The 21,462-nt window shown below is 39.4% G+C and overlaps 1 protein-coding gene across 1 annotated transcript in view; it reads right to left on the minus strand.

The window, feature by feature from the left end:
• arap2 (ArfGAP with RhoGAP domain, ankyrin repeat and PH domain 2) overlaps positions 1 to 21,462 on the minus strand; it is a gene marked incomplete at its 5' end in the record, with an annotated part of 137,058 nt that overhangs the window by 73,569 nt on the left and 42,027 nt on the right. The window contains 4 exons of the mRNA XM_080519230.1: positions 971 to 1,153; positions 2,270 to 2,355; positions 8,821 to 9,020; positions 17,187 to 17,293. Coding sequence (XP_080375356.1) covers positions 971 to 1,153; positions 2,270 to 2,355; positions 8,821 to 9,020; positions 17,187 to 17,293 — 576 coding nt within the window. The remainder of the gene's footprint in view (positions 1 to 970; positions 1,154 to 2,269; positions 2,356 to 8,820; positions 9,021 to 17,186; positions 17,294 to 21,462) is intronic.

Consider the following 21,462-nt stretch of genomic DNA (forward strand, 5'->3'; position numbering starts at 1 on the left):
CTGTATGTGAAAAATTGTGGGATTATATAAGAAAAAAAGAAAAGGACAGAAAGTCTAAAAGAGGAATATTTCTAGAGGTTTATTTATTTCCTTTAAGTAGCTCAGAACGCATAACACAACTGGCATCAGCTCCACAAATTGAGTAAAGTAGTATAAAGGACAGAAGGGCAGTTTTTTCTCAAGAAACCCCAGTAGAGTATTTTTTCTTTTTTAATGGATTCCTAGTTATCTCATCCTGGTACTGGTAAATGCCTGTGTACTCGCCTGAAACAAACACAAGTCAGCACGCTGGTGTAGCTCGTGTGGCTCGTATGTATGTGTCGTGCCCGAAAGACGTCGACATCTGCTTCCATGCAGAGGATATCATGATATGCTCAGGACTCAGGAGTGAGTCAGCTGTGGATCCTACTATACCTGCAGCACATCTGCTCTATGCTCAGATGATCCAGAAAGACGCAGTGAGTGAATTGCTGCTGTAAACAACCAAATGCGTTTGGAGTTTCAAATCTGCTCTAAGTGGCTCGAGAAATCAAAGTACTTTCTTCCAAGAAAAAATATCAATTATTGAATTGTTATTCCTTATTTAAAGCGCCGACACTTATTCAAACGATGGAGAAAAAAAACCTCAATATTGAATCCAAAATCAAATTTACACTATACAATTAGTCAATTGATTTTCTTGGCCTGTCTGAGTTGGAGTGGGTGATAGAGGACATTGGGTGAAAGGTAGGTTACAACTTTCACTGGTTACGAGTCATTCAAAGTAATAATGGGAAAAATAGTTAGCCTCAAGGAAGGAATGGGACTTCTAATAGGTTGACCCTGTTAGCCATACTGATCAGGTCAGGAAAAACTGACAAATCAGTCAATTAAATGTGTGAATAAAATGTCAACCTGCGGAAGAACTCAAAGCATACCATGCAGAATGTGTGTACCGACTTCTGCTCTAGTATTTCCTGAAAGTCTCTACCTGATTGAGCTGCTCCAGGTCCTGAAAGCCCTCCATGACCCTCCGGTACTTCCGCTCCCTGTACTTCCTGCGGATGAATGTGGCACGCTGCTCAGCAGATGCCGCGCTGTAGAGATCTTCCTCCAAGGGAAGATTAGCAGCCCAGAAACTGTTGGCATTCTTGTTGCCCACCTCCAGGAAGAGCTGAGCGGTTTGGGAACAAGGGATACATAAAGGGAAGAATTATTTCTATAGCTAAGGGTTACAAGGGTTTTAAAGCACACCTAAATCCACCAAAACCTCAAGGGTTTAAGTCAGAGGTCTGCAGCCATTATGGACAAAAGAAACAATTTTGACCACATTCAACCAAAAGATATACAGTTGTTATATAAAGAGATATGCGTTACTTTTGTGAAGTTTTTGGTCTGTTTCTTCAGAGTATTGAAAATTTAATCGCATTTTCTACGGTTTCTTTTTAATGTTTTTAATTTTGATAGATGTAGTTAATTCTTGCAATTATTTTGACATTTTTGGTATTTTGTACACCTTACATCAAACCTGGGCATCATAAAACCCAGGGGGGGCTATATGGCCTTTTTTTTTCTTTTTTGCTCACAAAATACAGTTTATGTACAATTCTAGTTTTAATTGACTGACCTTAACATTAAAAAAAAAAAAATGTTATGAGGATTTCCAGACAAGGACCATGAGAAAAAGTGATGCAGAGCAACAATAGCTCTTACAAGATAAAAAAAATAATAATAATACAAGCTTTTAATCAAGATTTTAAATTTTTTATTTTATTTTATTGAGCACCTCTGAAGTCATTTGGGAACTTTGGCACTTTGGGAACATTAGTCGCCACCCCACCCACCTCCACTTCTGCCACTTTAGTCCTTTTTATCCACTGTAGTAGTTTCAGCATTCTCTCGTGTTTTATATCTTTAAACTATATTTTAATTTCTCTACACATGTAAGCCAGCAATACTGAGCATGTTTTTACTAACTCCCCTGAACAAAGTGCGTTAAAAATTTCACCTTTTCTTTACAATTGTTTTCACTTTGCTTGACCGTTTCCTGGCCCAGATTGAGCCTCTTTGTGACCCTTATGTGTGACACCCCTGATTTAGATCTTTACAAACACTTCAGGGAGCAACCACTCAGGTTCTAAGAAGCCTGCAGGTTGCGGAACACTGACGTAAGTGAAGACAAAGGTAAAGTAGACACAAATAAAATTGTCTGCTTGCTTTAAGACATGGGCAGCTCGGTGCAGTACAAGTCATAAACACTGAAGATGAAGTGATCAATTACTGGAATTACCTCCACCAGTTCATTGCTCCAGATACTACTGTCCAGCTTCAAGCTCCGCACTTTGGAAAGACTTGGGCCGAGGGAACGGTGCTGTCCTGTTACACAGGAAGACATAGTCGTCAATATGAGAGCCGGGATGCAAACACATCTGTTCATTTATTCATACAGCCCTCAATTAAAAAATTCTGGAATGCAGCGGCTGGAGTTCCTGAAAAGTTCACATGAAAAACAGATTACTTGCACACGTGCGTGCAGTGCAATCTCCTTGGTGTGCATGGGGGCACACCAAATGTCGGAAAAAAACAATAAACAGGCAGTTACGAGACGGAGAAACAGAGCATGACTGCGAGCGTGTTCGCTCACTCACAACAGACATATTTAGTCCCCTCAGCTCTCCTAATTGGAAATGAAAGCAGAGAACGAGGGCCATTAATTGCTAATGAATCATGAGTAATTCATTGTGTTTGTTGGTCGGCCTGTTTATTTGGGTGAACGAGAGGCTTCTGGGGTTGCTTATGGCCAAAGACAGAGCATACATGCATAATACATTAGACAGAAACACTCTGCATGTGTGAAAGTGAATTATTGTCCTGTGTGTAACGGCAGATAATTTTAGATTCAGATTTGGCGTGATCTCATTACTGCCGTCTTTCTTGAAGTAGAGCAGCTGTGAATGAAAATGAGGGGCTATGAGCTGTGAAAGGCCATCTTGACACAGTTCTGGAGAACATAACCATCTTCAGATTGTGTGCTTATTAGGGTATTAGGAAGGAAACTAAGCAACTCCTCATTGTTATTGACTTGGTTTATCTTGGAAATGACGGTGGTAAATCATGTCCAAACCAAATTATACCTCTATAGAATTGAAGAGAATGTTTTTACTCAATGCGGGAGTTTCATTTTTATTCAGCATTAAAGCAAGGACACGTTGTATAGAGAACAGCACAATGAGAAGCTTCAGTGTCGCCTTTTAGAGTCTTTTAGAGACACCAGGATGAGCAAGCACATTGAATTATGAACTCACCAAGTCAACCAATGTCTTATTGTGGTCTTGATGTGGTTGTTTAGTGCTAATATTACTTTTCCACGTGACGCCCAGACAGTAGAACATGTATTTACAAAAGTCTAAATCACATTCAATGCATTTATGCATATTCAATTGGTATATATACTTGATGTGTGGCTTACAAGTTGGTTGACCCCTGTCTCTCATGATGGATCGGTTATAATGCAACCAATAGAGAACCAGCAGTGAACCCTGTGGAATGTCACGTCTTCCTTTTAGTAAAATAGATGTGGATGAGGTTTGAGGACCTTAATAGTGCCATTTACAATTTGTTTTTAAGGACAAAAAAAAAAAAGCGAAGACAACTTTTGATCAATGAAATATGTGCGAAAAAGTCTGTTTTGTTTCCATTTCTAATGCTGTTCTTGATCAAATGATAGTTCTAACACTTTCAGAAATGCTTCACATCTCATGAAGATCAATCCAGCATCAGAGTTTGCCATTTAAATTAATTGCGCAAATCTGATGTTATTATAGATTTTTGTTTACATCCAACTAGACTTGCTTCACTTTTGCAAAAACAGACAACAGATGAGACGAACATCCTGTTTATCAAAGACAGATTTATTTTCATGTGAATGCGTTACTGTGATCTACAGCAGTTTATTCATGTGGTTTATGAAATCTGTCACACTGAACAGACGTGAAGAACAGCTGCCTTTCAGATCTCGTGTCCAGCGTGACGAATGGAGGCCAGAGAGCAAGGTTTTGACACCTCTGCATGTGAATGAGTGAACATATTTTACCGCGGGTGCTTGATAGTAGCGCTACAGCCATCCACTGAGCCATAGAACACCACAGGACCATTTTCACTTGTGTAAGGGTAATGAAGCTGAAAGAAGCGTGCATGCACAAGCGCCACTGGGTACACGGCGAGATCCCCCCATATAAATAGCCTGTTGCAAATGTCTTCATCCCTCCTGTGGAACCAAAACACCATGGAAATGGGCATTCCCATCACAGCAACTTTCACAAAAAAAAAGAAGGAAAAAAAAAAAAAAAAAGTTCAGCCCACCCAGGATTTCATTCCCAATTAAAAACTTTTCCAGCGACACCAACGACACTTCATACGAGCACTTTTCCAACCTTCCGTGCTGGTGTGGCATTTTCCCCTCACACGGTGACAAGTCAGAAGGAAACAGAGAAAGACAATGAGCACTTCTGCTTTTTTTCTTCTTTTTTTTTTTTTTATGTAAGTTGCCATGGCAACAGTTGCCAGTCGAAAAATCCACAAGTTGCATCCTGGTTTCAAGAAGTTTACTGCAATTACACGTGCGCTGGGAAGCCTTCAGGTCTTTCAGGCAGTGTCAGTTCATTGAAGTTGTGTGTTAAAGACAAACAGGCTATTGGAGCAGCAAAATAAAATAAAAATGTTCTGATGAGATTGCAAAGAGAACAAATCTGTACGTTATAATATTATGATAATTTGATAAAACTGGGAAACCATTAAAGGTTGAAAACTCAGAAACCAGTTCATTCAGCTTTACTCAGCTATTGTTGGGGTTTAATCACCTTTAAATTTGAATACCCCAACTGCATAACCATTATGCATAGCAACATATAATAGAGTTAACAACCTGAAAGAATAGAGAAAAGACATAGTTGCTGAAGAGATATATTTAAACTACAAGTGGATAGAGATTAAAATATTTGTGTATTATCCAATCATATTACTTTTTTAACTCTTTTAAATCATGTCTCTTGGATTGCCTTCTCACATGCTGTGCTGTATGAGATTGCAAAACTGGTGTGAATGCTACGTTGCTCAATTAAACAAAAACTAATTGTGGTACCTTTCCATTTAAAATTATCTTGTCATGCACTGAAATCTGTCAATTCAGCAGGACATAAAGCACGTCCATAAACTCTGAATGGTAATATGCATTGCTCATCAGACTATGAGAGCTTTCTCAGATCAAACTTGGCCATCCTGTGTGTTTACTTTTCAGATGTCAACTTAAATTGGTTGTTCTGAAGAACGCTCCCATTGCAGATATCACAATTTACTTCAACTGCTTCCAACTGATTATGTTTCCAGTTATAAATATGTTCCCATGACATTTTAGCTGCTGTATTGCTATGGATGTGGTTGTTACATGACTGTTCACAGCATATTGCAAATAGAATTGAAAAGATCTTTCTCACTCAGAAACATTTTGTGTGACACAAGGTTTTCAAGTAAAAATAGAAAACTTTCCTTGAAACCAATTTTTGAAGACTTCGTCTCTATGGAAAAGCGGGAAAACATATACGTTGCTACAGCACATGCACATCACAGCAGTAGTAAATAGTGTCTCATAGTGTGCATATGTAAACGCTCGCGCTTGCACATTTCATGGAAAGCTTTCCATTGTTTCTTTACGTAATTCCAAAATGTTGCTGTGAAACCTCGGCACTTTTCTGAAATGGAAACGCAGAATTAGCCCCTAAAATTATGTAATTAATTAATCAATCAAAAATATCATGTTAAAGTTCCACCTTTAATTTGAATGGTTTAATAGACAGAGATGCTTACTTATATGGCACATTGTCACAAGAATAATAGTGAAATCTTACCGTATGACCTTGTTCCAAGAGTTCAGTTACAGTCTATTAAAATTCATCCCATCTTGGAACAAAGAAAAGGAAAAGCCAGTCTGGATCATTTTTGCCATTAGCCCTCTCATTACATCTCTGCTCTTCCTCTTGTTCAGCATTTCCCTTTATTGTCCATGACAATAAAGCGTGAGAGTGCTAATTAAAAGCGTGAGCAGTCATCGGTATTCCAAATGGACCGCAGCCTAATTTAAGAAAAAGCGCAGAGTGAGGACAGCTTCCCGGTAGAAAAATATTCACCCTCTTGCTCTCAGCGTGTCAACGAAATGTAATATTAAACACTCCTGCAAATGAAATCATTTAAGGCCGTTTGAGGGGAGATGTTGAGTAACTGATGCGTACCAATTACATGGGCTTTGCAGCGATGAGGTGAGGAATTGCATTAAATTGCATGACTGGGAGATAATCTGAAAATAGAAGATGGGAGTGTACAGGAGCATGCAAATAAATAAAAAAATAACAAAAAGAGAATAAAACATAAAAACCTGAACTCCCAGCCTGACATCTCTGCACATCAAGCATGGCTGCCGCTTCACTCTAATCACGTTTTGCGGGTCAAGAACCAGTTCGGGATCCCCCCCCCCCCCCCCCCCCCACACACACACACACACACACACCACCCCGAACTTCTCGTCTGTGGCTTAATCTTTGTTGTCATTTCATCTGAGCCGTCCAGTATTGCCAAATAGATTAGAGAGTCGAGAGGCCAGACGCCAACTCCCGTAAGTGGCTTATCACCTGAGATCTTATTCCAAAAGAGCCTCTGGGTCAGAGTACATACTCACGCAGGCATAGACATCAGACCACACGTACAGAGAAGTGAAGAGTGTCACTCATCACTTCAACGTTCAGCAGGACTTCAACACTTATTCAGAACGTTTTCTGAGGAGCAAAGGTATTGCTTTCATTTTTCTCGAAAAACCACAAGTGTAGAAAAAGATGAGTAACTAAACAGCAGCATATTGGTGCCGTGGTGAGTACTCCTACGTCACAGTGAGAATATCCCCAGTTCAAGTCTGGACTTTTTGTGTAGAGTTTGGATATAAGACCGCTGAAGTGATAGAATGCATTGTATAATACTATACATGAAAGTGATGTCGGTTTACACGACAATGACAGAAATGCTGAAATCAAAGTAGTTGTCATGGCGACAAATACATTGGCGAGTAACACAGACATGGGCGTCATGCAACTCTGGATGACGTTGTTATTGTTCAGCTACTCGACCATGTGCAGAAGATTTACTACGGCCACGGTACACATGCGCAGTGAAGTTGTGTTTTCCGCAGAGTCTGAGAGTTTTCAGAAAGTTTTTTTCTTCTCCCATTTCCCTGGAGATGGAGTGAAGGTGTTTTCCCCAAAAGTTTCACTGTGGGAGCAGTTTTCAAAACACAAGGGAGGTTTTTCGTTTCCACTCGAAAACATTGTTGTGTAAAGTCGGCCTTAAAGAGGAGGTCTCCAGTGCGGTTTTGAAGCCTTCATGTGTGGAGTTTGCATGTTCTCTCTGGGGGGTGTTTGGATTTTCTTGTTTCTTTCCACAGTGGGAAAAAAAAAACAAAAAACTGACTCATGGGTAATTGTTCACAGCTGTGAATGCGAGTATTGTCTGAGATTGTGTACTCTGCCTGCACTCATACTTTAGTTTCAATCAGTTACAGCAAGAATAATAAAGCACTGGAAAAGATGAAAGAAGAGTCATGACTGATGTTATTAGCGAACTGTCTTCATGACTTCATAGGGACATGTTGAGAGGAATGGTAGTATTTTTCAAGGTTGACGAGAAAACGCAAGACTGCTGCCCTTCACAGAAAAGTTTGTGTTTCCTATTGAAGAGCTGATGAAGAAAACCTGCTTGAAGATGGTTTCATGTCAACACATCAAGCAAAATGAAAAACGGCCTAAAAGGTGTAATGCTTAAGGGCTTATTCATAAAAGCTACCATTAATTAAGACAGGCTTTTGTTTCATGACAAAAAAACATCTGTGTTCCATCCAGCTGCAGATTCTTCTTCAGCAGTTATTCACACATATTATGTTTTCCATATACCTTGTGTGTGTATCATCATTTCACAGTCGCTATTATATTCACAGATCCATTATTATACATTTGATATTTTGCAAGTTTCTCATTTGCCAATGTTTTCCAACTGATTTGGCCACTTGCAAATATTTACACATGACCAATAGAACAAATATCACATCTCTTTACAGGTGGAATTAATTATGTTCACAGTTATAGTGACAGCTCACTGAGAGATGTATGAAATAATTCACAGATCTATTAGTGTTTGTCTACAAGCTGTAGGTCCTGAGCTTTTGAAAGTCCTCAAAGACTTATTTTAGAACAATTAAAGAAGACATTAATATTTAATCACTCAAGAAAAGAATACAGGAATATAGGAGAACAGTTGTTGCATGAAAACAGGCACAAATGTGAGCTAAATGTAAAAACAGCAAACCAAATGCCTCGGAGTAATTATAGCACCAATTTAGGAATCCAGGGGTCTCAAACTCAGATTGTCTTGATTTTTTAAATATGAAGAAAATATGAGCATTAATGCTCAGAGGAGAGTTTGTGTGTTTGTTAGTTGATCTAAAGACTTCAATTTGGTATTTAAGAACAAAGAGAAAGAGATGCAGGTTTATATCACAATGCAATATTTAAAATAAACAAACGCACTTTGAGTGAAAACATTTCTTCACTAGTTTTAAAGTATCTGCAGACATTATGTTGCATTTCCCCCTAATTTAGCTGCATTAGTTGGAAAACTATTGCTTTTAATGCATTTAAGTGGCTGCTTTCACAAAGCATGCATTAAAATACTGTTGCAGCACCTCCACCTGCTTCCTGCATATGCATTTAAAACCCCCTACTGTAGAAAAGAGCATGTGTTGCTTACCTGCACATTTCTTACAGATGACCACCCCCAGATTGACTGAGGCCCACTCCGGCTGTGGGCCATGACAGTCGGCACAGCTCCTGTTGGCCTCGTTGAACCAGATCTTCTCCGCCACTTCATAGTCGTAGAGTGTTTCGGCAATCGATTCCTGGATCGCTTCAATCCACTCCCCCTTCTCCCGCTCCGACTCCGCCATGAAGCTGCAACGACGCATACGCTACTGTTATTGATTTGATTTGAGAGAGCAATTAAACAGCGTAGCATTGCTTGGCAGGGGCAGTATGCGGAGTAGTTTTGGGGAGGGTTGGCGTTTGCTAAGTGCCCATGCCTGCGTGTGATTGTAATAGATTTGGTGAAATTGATACATCGGGGGAGATGGGGCAGGGGGAGCAGGTAAATCAATCTGTCTCACCATGCAGGACTGAGATCTATAAACTTTGGGATATTATTTCTACATTAAGCTGGGGAAAGTTCACAGCTGGTGATAAAAAAAAAGTGTATAAAACATATTGAACCTGTCTGGAACTTCAATATACTTAAATAAATGTCTTTAATGTTCTGCAAGATATCAAATGAGAGGTCTGTTAATCTTGCAGTGGACATAAAATGTGGCGAGACGTCGACGCGGTTTCAGCTACAAATAAATGTACATGAGATCGTTATTGCTTACTTTCAGTATCAGATCATAAAAAAAATGTTTTTCAGAAGCACATATACATAGTGATTTAGTCTTTGATAGTCTGTTGTAGTACGAGTCAGTGGTATTCAATATGTCAACTTCACACCTCAGAGGCAGTAGCAATGAAATAAAATTTATGAATTAATAACAAAGTTGTATTTAATCAATTACTTAACTCACTCATGACCTATCGTGATGCATTTACTAGTTCTATCCATTTCTGTGCATAGTGTTGTTGGAATTCTTAATTACCTGCCAAAAATAATAAAGTCTTATCTGTTTTAATGTAAACTTATCAATTATAATAACAGCAATCGTGCAACTGACAGTTGGGAATATGGGCAAAAAGTAGCTGTACGTGGTACATAATGATGATTTATTTCAATCATTAGAGTTTTGGTAATTCATTAGTGAAGGATTTTGTTGGGTCGGACTTCCAGTGCTGTTGGTTATGAAAATACAGTGAGGTATCCATTATGAAAACACTAAGACTACAACCCACATGTTGCAAGAAATGCTGTGAGAGAACACTGTGCGGAATGACTTAAAGAAATGTTGATGCTCTTAAATATTCCCAAATTTAATCAAAAGTTTATATCCAAAACACTTTCAATAGGACGTTTGCTAAAACAATGGCGATTTGTGTGGATCTCATCCTCTGGTATAAATAGAAGTATGAATGAACTTTGTGTCACTCGCACTTTTTCATCAGCACACACACACACACGCGAGAAAACTTACTGCCTAATGAGCCCTCCTATAGATTCCATATAAAGCTCAGCTGTCTCACAGGGAGGATGGCATAAAAGTGTGTGCATGCGTGTGTTTGAACAAGTTTCCAAATGTAATGAATACCTCAGGATTAATAAAATGCTCGCCAAGTCCGTGTAACGTGCCGGCAGAGCAAACGAGAGACCAAAAAACGAGCATGACCGGGATTGACAGATATAAAAATTGAGAGGAAACAGAAGCGGCGAGCACCCTGGCTTGACTGAAAGAAGCACTTATAAAGGAGAGATGGGACCGCTGGTCTCCATGGCAACCTGTGTGCAAAGTAAGACAGAAGACGTGGTGGTGGTGGTGGTGGTGGTGGTGGTGGTGGTGGAGGAGGATGTTGAAGAGGGGTGGAACGGAGGCGCTTTCGCCTGGAGCAGGGGGATGTGCGCCAGGGCGGCTTCGCCCAAGTAACTCAGCAGAGATCGATAGGTTGATTGGGTTCAGCTGTTCTGTGCCCACCAGTCTCTGCCCAGGGCCCGTCCAAAGAGATGACTGCTCACATTGTCTGCTGAACTACAGCGTGGCCTCCGAAAACCTCAGAGGAGCCGAGGGAGGCAGGGGGCGGCACGAGTGTGCATGGAGGTGCTGCAGAGTTTTCAAAAAATGAAGTGAAGGCTGGTCTCAGGTGGAGGAACAGAATAAAGCCAAGCTTGGAGGATTCAACAGGTGCTTGGATGCAGAGAAAGAAAGATTTCTGTAGAGAAATATTATTGAAACCCTTTTCTTTTGTCAATAATTCTTATATGATTAGTTATATGCTTAATTTGCAAAGCACAATAAAAATATTCACAGCTTTAGAGAAGGGTGGGGGGGGTCATATACCAATGAAATATATAACATACCTTTTCACAACTCCAACAATCTCCAGTCAGAGTTCTCGTGTCATTCCACTCCGCTCTCATGTAATTATCTGTAAAGTTATGAAAGCTGATACAACCCAATTGTGCTATTATTACAGTAATTTACCAATAAGACACACTTAGGGTCTGATTAACTTTTACTTTTCGTTATATATTCAATGGGCACATTTTTATATTATACAACCTTTTAAAGCCTGTTGCATAACAGAATTCTATAACATATAGATATTAATAGGATATAATATGGTTAGGCACAGCGTATGTTTTAGAGAGTTCAAAATACAGTTAATGTAAAGTGATTGTCCTACAAAACTAATCCAAGGATTGCGACTCCCCGAACTTAACAAAAATAAAGGATTATGAGAAACGTGATCAACGATACCTCAGTCTGTTGATCGTTGACGGACTGAGGTGGCAATTCACACTTGTGCCACTATTAAACAAGCTCTCAAATGAAGACGTGCTGGTTTTACGTTTTGGTTTCAGAAAATGTTTTTGTTCACACGTTATCTTTTGCAAACGGGGCCATGAACTATTGAAATTTAAAAGTGGGTTTCAGGAGCTAGTGCTGGTTTTCTTTCTCCCTACTTGTCGCAATGTAAATTGGAGTGTCTGTGGCAGTACCATTAGCCAAGGAACAAAAAAGGCTACTCTTCAATGAATAAGGTGGAATTGACTGCACTGGTTGACATTTCACTGGGCAAACAATGACATTAAGGTCCCATTATTAATGCCTTATGCTAGCATTTTAATGTGCTGCCGTTACCAAGTAGCAAGTTAATGCTGACCGCACCACTAATTGTTGATTTATCAGCATAAAACAAAATAAAGTCACCCAATAATAAAAACATCCCCACCACTCTCTGCTGGCTGGTTGTGGTGGAGACCATAAACCTTCCCACGGCGAGTTTCGATAACTTGACATCATATTGTCGAGTGCTGTCTAGAGTATAGTGTTAAACGTTGTCCAGGTGTCAGCCGCATTTATAAAAGGATGGCTTTCACTTGGTTTTAATTGGAATGTGTTTTTCTGCCGCCCACAGATATGTGACTTATGTTCAAATGTAAATATTAAAGGACAAGGTCCATATACGGTATAACCACTGGGCAGAACAACATGTGCTTCCTGGCAGAACATGATAAAGGGATGTTTGGAAGGTGGTTTATTTTTTTCTCCTCTCAATGGAATTCAAATATGCCTATATTATTATGGGAACATTGACTGACATGAATTGGACTGGAATTACAAGGTTTTCTATGTGAATTTGCTTAGAAGGGATTGATCAAGCCATCTTTGCTTTGGACAAAGGACCAGGCCTGTAATAAAAGCTGCTTAAAACTTTGTGTGTGTGTGTGTGTGTGCGTGCGTGGGTGCGTGTGTGTGTGTGCGTGTGCGTGTCTCTCAACATGTAGGAAAACATTTTTACTGTATCTTTAAGTTAATGTTACTTACCTTATATTTTAGAATGTTTAAAGCCAAGCAAAGTTGTCTCCTGGCTATAGCGTCATATAATCTATAACACACTCTTGTTAGAGAGCGAATAAATGTATTATTGTTACGATTTAACATTTCATTATGGACTGACCTTCATAGTCTGCTCTCTGAAGTCCACTTCAGAGCTTCCCATAGGATTTAACACAAGTCCCCACTCATGAAAATGTATTATATTTCAAAAAGTTATAGTTTGATTTGGTAATCCAATTTGGGTTTGTGGTAACTTAACTTTCTTATAATATTCTCTTTAATTTATATAGTGGAAAGTTTTCCTTCAACATCATACTTAAACAATAAATATTAATAATAAGTAATAAGAGCAATATTTCATTTACCATTCAGGTGACATTACAACTCCGAAAAGCATTTAATATGGAGAGAATGAGGTGTTTTAATGCGTGAAAAGCCAATGTGGCTTCTATGACCTTGATGTAAAACTACTTTTAAAAGGTGTCTCCTTTTAAAGAAAGATGTAGAGAGAATCGAATTGAGCTCATTTCACGCAGTCAAATTTATCTACAAATGTATTAAATGCCACTCACTGATGTTTTACAGCTCCAAAATGAAAAAAGTTAAAGTTATTCCAATCCAAAGTGGCATCAATCATTGTGTCTAAAATACACATGCAGTGTTATGATAAAGAAAAACAGTGGCAGGCACTTAAAAGACATAAATCACTTCCAGCAATGCAATCAGCTCATATTTGCTTTGTCGGAAGTTTAGTTTCCCTCTTCAAACATATTTTTTCTTCTGTTTACTTTTCACCAGAAGTAGCTAAGACTTAACTTTTGAATAGTGTTATATTTTAAGCATGAAAATATGAACCCATGATAAGTGACAATGCTATTGTAATGTCACAATGTTGGAAATTGGTTAGTACTTTGCAACTCAACCTCAAAGAACTGCAGTCAAGCTTTACATCTTGTGGGACTCAATGAATGGACTTAAGCATTATTAAAGCCCCAAATCAGCGGAATAAAAGCAAATTTTGTTTGTGAGCCTGTTGCCAGAAGACCTGACTTATTATACATGTCAATATAATAAAAAAAACATGCCATCAGTATTACTTGAATCATATTGAGGGCAAAACAAATCATAAAGAATTTTCTCCACAATGTAATGATTGAGAAGGTACATTTTGAACCAAAAGCTTTGACACCCCTGTTTCAGAGGGTGCGATGTATGCAGATGATGGTCAAGTCATGGTTGGAGGTGAAATAAACAATGAGAAAAAAAAAAAAAAAACACTGTTTGCGTTGGTTTCTTTAACCAAGCTTAGGGATACTGTGAGACATTAGGCATTTATACAAGGGATCATTATCGTACCAGTATCATATACGTACTGCAAAGGATAATACATGTATTTCATTTTCTTTTCTTTCACATTTTGGTGAAGATGTTCAACATCGACATAACAAAAGTTCGAGTTGGAAATACCCAATTTTACTTGCACTTTGGTATTTTGACTGTGCCCTTAAAATGGTTGGAAAAGGGTGCCTGGACATTTAAGCCATGATTCAACCTTTAATGTTCGGTATAATTGCTCTTTTATTTGCAAATGCAAATTCCTTTAAAACAGCAAAGGTCAAGCAAACGTTATGTTGGACCATTTCCACATTCCAAGGAGATACCATTATGCCCAAATAAGATTTATGATTTACAGTATATCAAGAACACTCTGTATGACACTCAGACATTGTATAACCTAAAAAAAGAAATGAGCAAACCAATATTTTCTATATGCAATATTGCCAACACTTACCCTAGTGACATTTACCAATGTGGATACATTAGATTTAGGCTTTTAGATTAACTTTATCCACCTCTCAGACATCTTCTGCCTGCTCGATGACATAGAGATAAAGGGGGATTTCTGTTTATGCAGCTCTAAACTTTGTAGAAATCTAAATTAAAAATATTTAACACTTACATGTCAATTCAAAAGTGATGCTGAAGCCTTTCCAGAACTCTACCGTCAAAATATTTTCTGCCTTAGGTGAAAACAGGCCAAAGAGTCTTAATACACACAAGAGGAGCACAAAACAAAGCAGATGAACATGGATTTTCTCCAATCTACCCTTGAGCTAGGCATTTATCTCCAGCTTTTCTTGAGTTGAACTGCTTTCTGATCAGGAGCGCAAAGTTTTTCTCCTCTCTAAAGTTCAATGCCTTTGCCCGGGTAACATCTCCTCTCCTCTACGCCTCATTGTCATTCTCTGTACTCATAAAAGTCTCCTATTGTATCCAGCACGACGGCGTGAACACTCCGACCATTTAACGGCGGCAAAACAATGGAAAAGCCAAAGTGAGTCTGCACAGCTTAAAGTGATTAGATGAGTTTCTCACTAATCCCCACCTTGAGCAGGTAGGAGAACGCTCCCAGGGCTACCAATCGATTTGATCCACACACACGTATACGCGCACACAGAAACCCCATTTTTCGCTATCACCTCATCAAAACAATTCGAGAGACCCGAGCTCATTTTAATTTCACTTTTTTGTTCCACACAAAATGGCAATTACATCCAGCGTATTAACGAAGCTACCAAACGATGGGCCCATTAAGGGAGCTGGCACAAACAGATCGATCGGACACACAACAGACAGGTAGAGGAATGAGGGCAAAAAAAAATAAAAATCTTTACACACACACACACACACACACACAAACAAACAAAAAAAGAAGGGGTAAAAAGAGAAGAGAAAATAGTGAACAAGCGAATGCAAACAAACGAGTCGTGCTTTGTCCAGGCAGCTGTGACGGTTGTATTCTAAATGGGCCATTACAGCACAAACAAGCAGAGCGCTCATTGATTGGAGGTCCCTCCAGGGGCCGGAGTCACCTGAAAGGCTTCGCGCCCCACAGAGGCAGAGAAGCCTACACAGAGCTCTCGGGAGAGACTTCATTAAAAAAAAAAAAAAAAAATCCTGGTCAATAATTAGCAGTTTTCGTGTTCCCATGTAGCGTGTTGCACCACTGTGATCGATAAGTCTATGAGGTGAAGTGATTCACAAGGTGCTTTTAGAAAGAGGTTTGACAAGAGCGCTACTAAATGCAGCCGAAGCAAACTCTGTCTCATTAGAGCTCAACTTTGGGACATATCTGCTCTTTAGTTACACCACCTGAAGGAAAAAGATATAGATAGCCAACGCTTTGTAAAGTAGACAGTAAAGATAAAGAAATGTGTTTAAAGTGACTGAAGTTTGAAAACAACTTCCCCACTAACATTACGGTCACTTTCTACAGTCTTTGCTGAACTGGCCTGAAAATATAAAACAATAGATCGGTTTATGCTTCAGCTTCAAGAGAAAATTCAACTTCACTTTTCCAATCTTAAAATGTGCATTTTATTCAGTTTTCACATGTTTCACGCACGAGTCAAAATCACTGGTTGTATGTGTGAAAGTGTGGAAAATAAATAAATAGCAAATAAAATGATATCACCCGAAACGGCTTGCCAAGGCCTGAAGAAAACAAGCATGTGTTGTAGATACCAAGAACCTCTAATAAAGTATCTTTGTTCATTCAATCAGCTAAACCTCACTGATTTTTAAGTGTGATGTAAAATATGTACATATACGTTATGATTTGCATGTCAAAAACATGTGCACCTCAACTAATTCACAAATTTGGAAGGAATTATCCAGGAAGTATCTCGTGTCCAAGACTGAAAATACTCTGATGCAGATCATCCACACGTGCTTTGTGAACATCAGAAAATATAAGGTTTTTAGTCAAACTTGAAGTAACAAATTAAGACAAAAGCAGTTTAGGTTAATCTTCTTTTTTTCTTTTAGCCCCAAAGAAACTGTCCAACAGAATGACAAATACCTGAGAAAAAAATTGAGAGTCACAAGCAAGAAACAATTTATGAGGAATTGGAGTAAAAGAAAAAAACACCAACAAAGGATTAATGGCTAATGACCATAGAAGAAATCAGCTTGATGGAACAAAATAATACACAGACTACAAGAAGCACAACTGGGAGGAAAAGACATGGAACAAGGCTGATAGGAATACAACTGGACTGTGAGCAATAAACAGTGTTTGCACTCGTCTTTAAGGCTCATATAAAAAGCAGGCACACCACAAGTGGCATCAGTTTGAGAGGTTTCACTTTAAATGGAGACATGCTTATTGAGATGAAAACACTGGGTAATATGTGCCTTTGCATTGTGAGATTCGGGTTTGTTTTTCGGGGGATTGCAAATGATGTCTGCACACCTCGAAGCCCCTTCAGTACGATGTGTACTGCACTCTCAACCTGTGGTGAACATCATTCCGAAGGAGGGATTCCTCCGCTTAACATTCATCTTGGAAATGATGAAAAAGCAATAAGAATGCGTTAAAGTAGGAGCGGTGAGATCAAATGCAGAGTGTGCACTTAAAAAAAAAAAGAAAAAGACATCACACACACCCCGACATGTCTGGCTCTCTGTTGTGGGTAAAAGAGGGCAAAGTAAAACACATACGCGCTGGTGTAGATATGTCAAGGTACAGACTGTACAACCACTCGCAGCCAATGAACGAAATACAAATGAAGAGCGGACGCACCAGAAGTTTTTGAAGGGTGTGTTGACTTCAAAGCCCTTGCGATCGACGTCTCGAATATTAGCGGCCGTCAGTTCCACTTCAGCAATGGCCAGCCCCGCTTTATAGTCCTGGAAAACACCAATAACAACATAGATGGAGATGAGACATATTTGCACCTATTATTTGATTATCAAAAACAGGAACAATTACGATGACGCTGAAGTGGTTAATAGCACAAGTCAAGATTTGGTCAAATTATTCAATATGTGTTTATATCATCTCAAAAACTAACTATGCAACCTGATAAAATAACTGCTGTGTAAACGATCAGTTATTAGAACAGGTTAAAAAAAAAAGATTTTATTCATCGCTTAAAAAAAAGTTGCTAATACCAAAGCTAATGAAAATATAAGATCAAGTTGCAGAAACTGGAATAAAATAACATAATTTGAAAGGGTCCAGGTTACCAAATGAAATGGTTCGCTTTAGGGAAAACAATAAGTGAGCTATGAATTATATGAAAGCTTTGTAAAAGCTAGTTTCCTAATACTTTTCATTGAACCCAATTATTTGGCCACAAGAGGGTATTTACTTATTATATACGATCAAGCACCAATGAATACAATTCAACATACTTAGAAACAGCAGACATGAATAATAACTTGTGTATTTAAGCTTGTTACACTGCACAAGCACACACACATTCATACATACACACAACAGTGATAAAGACAGCCATGCATGACGTTTTGAACAGGGGAAGACGAGAAATGAACCACTGATCAGAGGACAACCTGCTCTGTTACTCATGTAGAGTCAGTGAGTGAGTGACGATGAATCTTCAAGTATTTGCCAAAATATCAAACTATTCCAAGTGACTTTTCCGTGCTCAACTTCTGTAATTTAAACTGTTGGAAAGGTCGACTCTCGCAGTCTGTTTGGTCGTTTCACTTTTCCAGGGGTCGGCATAGCAACCTCTATTTTAATATCACCCCAACACTAAAGGTCAATACGTAACCTGATGTGTTGCTGCACTACTTTTCATCATGACTTAAGCTCAATCTTTTTGTTTTTGTAAATGTAAAAAAAAAAAATATATATATATATATATACATTCTATTCCAATGAACTGGGGACAATCTCAAGCCTTTTCTGGCTAAATTAACTCCTGATGAGGTGGCATCTTTAAAGTTGCAACTTTACAGATGCGGTGTATTACAGTCTAGATTACAGTGTATGGAATGGAATTTTTGTATGTAATTGGAATCAAAACGTTGGTACTGAAAATGATTCCAAAAAGTCAATTTGAATGAAACGGTTTAGAACTCCTGAAGCGAAACATAGACTACTCGAGGAAAGGTGGAGAACTCTTTGCAGCAGAAGTGGATATATTTTGAGAATCATTACATTATGTTACGGAAGTAAACCAGAAGTGTAGTATGGATGCAATCGTGTAGCGCCCGCAGTCTGAATTATTTTTTAATCAGGTCCAGCCCGAGTATTTTAGCCGTCTTAGTGTCATTCAGCTTTAAATTTCCCAGAAAAACCTGTCCATTGTCCGCGTTTGTTAGATTGTCCGCTCATTAAGGTGTGTTAACAGTTAAACATGTGTCCGTGCGCAACAACGCTCTTACCGGGTCCCCTCCTCACAGGTTCTGCCGTATTAGAAAATTGCACTGGATACAAAGTTAAGATGTGCTGGAGTAGCCTGCTGGAAATAGACTGTGGCAGACCAATAACACACTGAGCCGTCATTGCCTTTTTCTTCTTCTCTGCAATGACGCACCAATCGAGTCTGTATGCGACGTGTGCATTAAGGTGAGACAGAGAGGGATCGAGGGGCTCTGCTGTGTGTTGCAGTGTTGTGTGTGTGTGTGTGAGTGTGTGTGTGCACATGAGTGTATACCTGCGTAAAGTAGCAAAGCCCCATGAAAGCCAAAGGTGCGTCAGGGGAATCTAAACCAGCCCAAGCTTTCAGCCTCAATGTTTTCCGAGGCTCGTTTCAGAAATAGGGGTTACATGCAGAGGCACAGTTTTCACAAGTTCCACTGTAACTCTGCTTCGCACTGCGCTGCTCCCTACTCCACTTCACCCTCAACACTCACAGCAGTTTAGACCATTTTCCACAGCCTGGAGCGCTGAGCCGAGACAGAAAAACAGACAGGAGGATAGAAGGAGTGCACCTACACCCACGCATATAAGCAAAACATCAAAATGGAGCAAAAAAAAGAAAAAAGGGAAAAAAAAGAAAAAAGCAAAGGCATCCAACATTGCATTACAGGGAAATGTGCACTCTCCTCTTTTGCTGGAGTACACATACAAAGCCAAAAATGTGACTTAGAAGATGGTGAAGACAAAGAGAGCAAGAACACAAAGGGGAAGGGAAAGCCAGGAGAAAATTTCAGTGAAAGGAGGTCTTGATAATCCTCACCGAGAGTGGGAGAGATGAGTGAAGGGTCAGCTGAGCAGCTGACAGATAGAAATTGTGTGCAGTGTGGTGTGTGCAAAAAAAAAAAGGAAAGAATCAATCCAAAACAAAGCACTATCTCATGCCAATACTCAAACACTGAACGCTGCTTAAGTGAGAAAGGCTGCCATGCCGTGCCAGCAATAAATCATGTGTGTTATTCTCCAGCAAAAACATTTTCGCTAATTACACCAAACAAAGGAGAAAATTAATCAACACCATATTTGCTGATTAGCCGCTCAATGGGAATACTTGGCCGCGCAGTGAAATGTGTGTTTTTATGTATGTGAGGGGGAACTCTGCCATGCCTCTCGTCGATAAGCCAACGAGAAAGTTTAAAAAGATTGCAGATTGACATGAAGTCCCAAACTTGCAAACAGCAGAATTTTATAAATCAATGTTAACCCTTTAATATCCCTGAGGATGTATTGGTAACACACCTGATAGACCCACACTCTTTCAACAATCTTGATCTGGACACTTAAAGTAGATTTACACTTTACAAAACAAAGTCACTTAAAGTTTAAAGAGAACGAGCTGTGAACAGCAAAATAAGTAAATAAATAAATAAACAACCTTATACTTGAACCTACATCAAAACTAAATCTGTACATTGTGTTATTTAAGCTAAATCCAGACTCTGTAAACCACAATCAAACTTTTTTAAACATTTGCACAAGAGTAAAATAAACCCAAGCTGTTTAAATCAGAAACTTTTAGACAGTCGATTTCTCAAAAGTCTTGATAGAAACAAAAAGAGAGAATACGCTTTTCCAGTTGTATGGGTTTGTTCAATGGGTGCCAACACTGTCGTAACCTTGGATCCTGCAAATGGATTTCAAGCTACAGCAAACCATGTTAAGCACACCGACGTGCCACAAGTTTTACACGGTGAACTCTCGCCAACGGAATCATATTCCAATATTCCATTCACATCTAATTAACTTTCTTCCAAGATTGTGCAATTATTCGTCTTTCTGCACATAAAAAAAAAACTGAGAAAAGACGCTGTAGAACCGTATGCACAGAACTCAGATCCTACAAAACATAAATAGAGTAAATAAAACGCTCTGATCTGGAAGAGGATGGAGTAAGAGAATGAGTATGTGCAGGTGAGACGACAGGCCCTAATTGAGCTAAAACTTTTGATGTGAGGGCTTCGGGCCAGCGGAAAATGGCCTCTCTATCCTATCAATTATCTCCATTATTGCTCTTTTAAGTTTGATGCGTCGGGTTTGAAGACGCGTGACGTGGTAATGAGAGCGGCGGGGCGACAGGGTATGAAAGGAACCTTATTCAAAGCTCATTGCTGCTAACCATTCAGTTGAGCTCGGGCTCCCCAGGCAATAAATCAGACAAGAGGACAAATGATCTACATATATTGGTGAAGAATTCCTGTTTTACGTCGGAGGAACAGACCTGGGGAGGGAAGGGAGCCACGATGTGTGCACACACGTGTGTGAGTGGGTCCCGCCTGTCTGAATGTATGTGCATGAGAGGGCAAAGCAGCCACCTATACCTAATGACCCTCATCCCTCTCAGGCAGCCAATTAGAGAGCTGGGTGTGAGCGGCAGTCCAGCCCTCGCCACTCGTTACCTACCCAATATGTGCTGTGGCCTCCTGCCCTCTCCAATTAATTCACCAAGGATTGGGGAAAGGATGGAGAGAGAGGAAAAAGAGGCATTAGAGGTAAAAATAACTCATCCAATTACAAGTGCCAAGAGGTAGGTGGCAATAATAGTGCTTATAGGGGGTAGAGGGGAAAAGGCCCGAAGGCAAACATCAGTACGCATGCGTGACTTTATTCACTTTGTTACTTCTTGTTAACA

The sequence above is a fragment of the Blennius ocellaris genome (assembly GCF_963422515.1).
Source record: "Blennius ocellaris genome assembly, chromosome: 23".
In the NCBI taxonomy this organism is placed as follows: Eukaryota; Metazoa; Chordata; class Actinopteri; order Blenniiformes; family Blenniidae; genus Blennius; species Blennius ocellaris.